This window comes from Notothenia coriiceps, unplaced genomic scaffold (assembly GCF_000735185.1).
Source record: "Notothenia coriiceps isolate Sejong01 unplaced genomic scaffold, NC01 NC01_scaffold00006165, whole genome shotgun sequence".
NCBI classification, from domain to species: domain Eukaryota; kingdom Metazoa; phylum Chordata; class Actinopteri; order Perciformes; family Nototheniidae; genus Notothenia; species Notothenia coriiceps.
This window is the reverse complement of record NW_011338866.1, coordinates 1-5,436: the sequence shown is the minus strand read 5'-3', so window position 1 is coordinate 5,436 and position 5,436 is coordinate 1. Positions and strand designations below refer to the sequence as shown.

The 5,436-nt window shown below is 42.9% G+C and overlaps 1 protein-coding gene across 1 annotated transcript; it reads right to left on the bottom strand.

Moving 5' to 3' along the window:
• Positions 1-201: 201 nt before the first annotated feature.
• Positions 202-4,277, bottom strand: LOC104943543 (focadhesin-like; the record flags this gene model as incomplete). Its single annotated transcript, XM_010768994.1, has 6 exons — positions 4,146-4,277; positions 3,483-3,615; positions 2,869-3,057; positions 2,044-2,165; positions 1,862-1,954; positions 202-290 (listed from the first exon to the last, which is right to left on the bottom strand). Coding segments are annotated over exons 1-6 (758 nt in total), but the record flags the coding sequence as incomplete, so codon positions are not given.
• Positions 4,278-5,436: the final 1,159 nt, after the last annotated feature.

Sequence of the window (5,436 nt, the reverse complement as noted above, 5' to 3'; positions counted from 1 at the left end):
CTTGGTTAGGTTTAGGGTTAGGGTAAGGTATGTGTTGGTTATGGTTAAGGTTAGGATAAGTCTCCAGGAAATGCATGTAAGTCAATGTAATGTCCCCTGAAGTGATGTATGTATGCATAGTGTGTGTGTGTGTGTGTGTGTGTGTGTGTGTGTGTGTGTGTGTGTGTGTGTGTGTGTGTGTGTGTGTGTGTGTATTCTCACCAAAGCCAGACACAGTGCTGTTTGTACTGGATCTCCTGGGGGTCTTCTTTGCCTTGCTTCTGCTGCATCCCCAAATCAGCACGTCGACCCTGAACACAACACAAAGGAAAGCCATGCAGGGAATTCAGTTAAACTCAGACAAGACAAACATAGAGTTGGGATTGAAATGGTCTTGTATTTTAAAAAGGGACAACATGATGGCAAATCTTTTCAAAATACCCCCTAGACAAAAGTAACAGATAACCATGTAAAACAGATGTGATGAAGAGTTTTTGGAATAAAGAGGTGTCCCTGCCGCCCCCTACACTACTTTTAAGTCCCTGTGCATAATGATTACCCACTGCTAATACTAGCATGGGTCAAATGCGGAATCTTATCGCTCCCATAGTGGTTAGGAACGGCCCGGGTTCCACTCTGGGTATGGGAACTACCTGTGAGCGGTACCTGGATAGGTGCCAGGTTATCTCCTGAACTGCAGAGGTGCTCTTGAGCAAGGCACCGAACCCCCAACTAAGCTTAATAGAATAAGCTAAATGTAGGAGTCATTTAAAATAGAATAAGATAAAGAAAATAATGTAAAATGAAATACTGTACACTGTACAGTGAAATAAATGACTACTTGTAGGAATAAATACATTTGTGAGATGCAAACAGACCAATGGAGTTATGAAGGCACTTCACAGAGCTCAGGAGTTGAACAGTCTTATGGCCTGTGGGGTAAACTGTAATTAGACCCTCCAGAAAAACGCGATTCTGCGATCGCAGAATTTACCGCATAATCAGCAAAATGGCGCAGATTTTTAAAAGGCCGCATATTTATCAAAAGGCCGCATAATCCCCGCATTTTTCCACACAAAGTTGAGAAGAAAAAAAAGTTAACTCATCTTGACGTGACGTCATCAGCTCGCGCATCACAGAATGTAAACAACACTGTATAGAGTGAACGTGTGGAGCTCACACGATAGAGAAAACACCAAGATGAAAAAATCTAATCCATCTCATTTACCGACGAACATTTCTACTAAAGACCTGGCAAAAAGTGGGGGGAAACTATTCTGCACCCCGTGCAACTGTGTGTTGGAGCATAAGAGAAAATCGACGGTGACGACCCACTTTGATTCATTCAAACATTCGAAAATGCTTTCTGCTGCTGCGGACAAGAAAGCCAAACAACTCACGTTCACCGAGGCATCAACCTCCAAAACCCTTTCGAGGGCTACAAGAAACGAAGTGAGTAGCCTACAAGATTGAAGCTGGTCAGATAACGAACGAGTAAATGAAAACAGAATGAGGCGGAGAAGTGTGTGTGTGTGTGTGTGTGTGTTTGTGTGTGTGATTAAAATAGCCCAATTGCTTTCACAATAAATAAACATTGAATGTGTTTAATTGAATAGGAAAGGGGTTTAACGTTAGTGGCAGGTTGTGTGTGAGAGAGAATAAATAAGACAGCCCAATATTTAATTTTTTAAAATAATTTAATTTTAATTTCACCGCATAAAATCACATAAAAACCCCGCATGTTTAATCGCATAATCAAGGATTTTAGCCCGCATAATCAAGGAATTTAGCCCGCATAATCAAGGATATTTGCCCGCGTTTTTCTGGAGGGTCTATGTAATGGAGTATTAACCAATCCTTCTAGAAATATGATGTCACCAACCTGCAGGGCGGCGTGGAAGGCCCGGCTCATGAAGCCCCTCCAGGCCTGGGGCAGCAGGAGGGCCCGGTGCCACTCAGACGGCTGGATGTTCACCTGCGGAAACGACCAGCAGGAGTTTTAACTGTGTGAAGAATGTAATTGGTTAACATGAGGAGGAGTGTGAGGGCAGGATGCAGACGTACTTCATGGATCAAGGCTGCCAGGGTCAGCTGGTAGCTGCGGCTGCGGCTGACCAGGAAGCGATCCATGGCTCTGCCCTCACGGTCCGTCTGCACCGGCAGCTCGTAGCTTAGCAACAGCCCGGCTGCAAGAAGGGTTGTAGCACAGGTCAACAAACCAGGCAGTTAAGGGTGCTTCAGAAAAACGTTAAAATCATTAGGAAATGTTCAAAAGGTAATTAAAGTGACAAAGAACAGAAATAAAAATTGGGTTACAACGCTGGGTAAGACATAAATATAATAATAAATATAATTTTCACTAACAACACACACACAGACGGAAAAACACAAACACACTAAGCTGTGAGCGCGTAAGTCAGGAAGAAGCATAAAAATGTCAACCGTAATAGATTTGTTTTGACAGCTGGAGCCAGAGTTGAACCACAACAAGCTGTAAACACAGCAACATAGGATCAATGTATATAGTTGATAAGGCTAGACTGACATCTCTAGACCAAGCCAGAAAAGAGTTTTAGATTTTTGTTCCTACAGTTTTACTTCAGCTAAGCCGTCAACATTTGTTCAAGCGCTATTGGCAGGGCTTATATTCCAGAATCAAAAGGTCAAATCTCCTGAACTTTGTGTCATTGCACCACATTTGGTTGACATGTGTATAAATTACACTTTGGTGGCGCTGTAGCAATGATATTTATCTTTAAAGGAAGGATCTCTGACAGTCTGTCTGATCCGAACATCATATCTTTGTCAAACATGTAGGGGATTGACACAATAAAATACCAGTAGAATAGAATGTCAACACAAAGCATCAAACAGGAAGGTTCTGCCCACCTGCCAGGCCGGGCTTCAGCCCAGGCTGCTTGTTCTTCTCATAGGTTTTAAGCATGAAAGATGGAACTCCGGCCATTGTTTTCCCCTGGTCTGACCGCAGGTTGCCTCCCCTCAGGGCAGAGAAGTAAACCCCCCGAGGCATCTGGCTCATCTCCTGCTTCACCAGCGAGGTCAGGAAGATCTCAAAGGCTGGGGAGAAACAAAATCAGAGTCAGAGAAGAACATTTTTAAAATATGTCAGACTGAACTGCTACGATCAAACTGTAGCAGATATCCAACCCTTTTAGCAACAGTGTGCAATATACCCGTGTGCACTTTATTTTGATTTATTTACAATCTGTAAACCCCAGTGCTGTATAAACCATCACCAACTACTTCAATATTTCTATAGGGTCAAATATTTTTAACCATGGTGTACTTATCTGTTATTTGTTTGTGTGCATACTTTAAATATTCGTTTATACTAATATCTACGTCTACACTTTTTTACTTAATCTACACTAAACTCTTGCTGTTGTAATACCGTATTTTCCAAATTAAGGAATTCTGATTCTGAAATGTCCACAACAATCCTGGATATTGTCTGTCTGCTGTCACTGAGCTCAGTTCTGTACCTGGCAGGACAGACCCAGGGGTGAGAGCCATCAGCTTCACATAGGAGGGACCAGGAACAGAGAGGTCCTTCTCTTCCTCCTCCTTCTCCTCTTCATCCTCCTCATTTTCAGGGGCCTTTGTAGCTGGTCTGGCCTGCAGAGCAACAGAAGCATCAGAACCAACATGATGATATAAGCAGGTTATCGAAAAATCCCATAATATCAGATGCAAAACGTACTACCACCATTAGGATAAAGAGCTGTGGATCGTTTAAAAGGGCCCCATTATGGTCATTCTAATGTTCAAAATGGTATTTAGTGACATGTCTCCATGCTTAATGTTCAAAAAGCTTGTTATTTGTCTCATACTGCCTGTCCTGCAGCACCTCTTTTCACCCTCTGTCTGAAACCATGGCCCAGTCTGCTCTGATTGGTCTGCTGGCCGGCTCTTTATTTCAATATTTACCTTACACAATTGTAACGTTTCTTTTGATTCAATATTAGTTGTATTCACAGTTTACCTAGGTGTCATATTTGAGATATTTAATGTGAATTTAAGATACAATATCCCAAATAAAAGTCCGTACTACCTTTTTTTTCACAAATATAAGTTTGGTGCGGAAAGAAATTGATAAAATCTAATGTAATAAAGAGAGTGTTAGGAGAGGACAGCAGGAGTCTTACTGCTTCAGGAAGAAGATTCACTGTGTGGGCCTCTTCAGGAAAATCTGCCAAAGCTCTGTAGCCACAGCTGGCCACCTCTGGATCCTGTGACAGCAACAAACATCCAATGTTTTTTATCAAAGCTTTGTACATACAGGAGCATTTGAAATACAAGCACAATGCAGGGAATATAGATGCTTTTTAAACATGTCTATCAAACTTCAGTCTATCAGACTATTGGTGCCCTGAAAGCAACATCTGTAAAGCTGGATAAACTGTATACATAATATGTATACAACACATGTGTGCACCATCCTGTATACTGTGTGTATAACTGTGTGTGTGTATTACAAATATATAAGCCTGAGTAAAAAGCTGAATTTATAAATCCAGCTTTAGGAAAGAGCGGTCAATTCAACAGGTGCCTTACTTAAAGAGCAACTTGCAGGTTAAAGACACCAGTGAATAAATGTGTAGGAAAATGATGAATACACTAGATTTCCCCAAAAATATACAGAAATATACACTACAGTGACATCTGGCGTCGTTTTAGTAAGACATTTTCACTTCCGCATAAAAAAGCCTCCGCACGTGACCTCCCGCGTGTGACGTAACATGGGGGAAACAAGGGGGAGAGCGGCCGGTTTAACGTATGAATAACGGCCATCGGAGAGAAATGGAGCTTTGGTGTGTGGAGAACCAGTGGAGAACAGAGCAGCTGTCTTGGTGAGTGACCGGCGTTAGCATGTTAGCTAACGTCAGTCACATCACAACATTGTGAAGTTAGCAATCATATATCAGGCTATAACTAAAGTAGTATTGATAATATAGTAACGTTACTGGCAGCACTGTTGATACTGATCCATAACAGAAACTAATGCGCAAGTATCAGCCGTATCTCGCGTTACCTAATGCAACTCCACACTACGGTGCTGTGTACCGGAGGGGGGAGACGCGAGATACGGCTGATACTTGACGATCTGGCGGAGAAAGGTTGTGGAGCCTTCGTTGATATGTCGTTGTAAATGGCTTGATGGAAAGCAGGTGTGTAGTCGGGGAGGGTGAACAGCTGATTGCAGCAGGTGAGTGGAGGTTGAGCCGGGAGCCAGGAGTGACAGCCACCACGCACACACAAACAACACAGACAGGGGGAATCAAACAAACACAAAGGAGACGGCTGGAGCAGTACAGCCACCACAGCGTTACCTAATGCAACTCCACACACGGTTTCCTGATAAAGCTGTGGAGAGTATGTGCTGCAGGAAGGTGGATGCACAACGCACCCAGGAACGAACGCTAGCTCCGGTCCTTT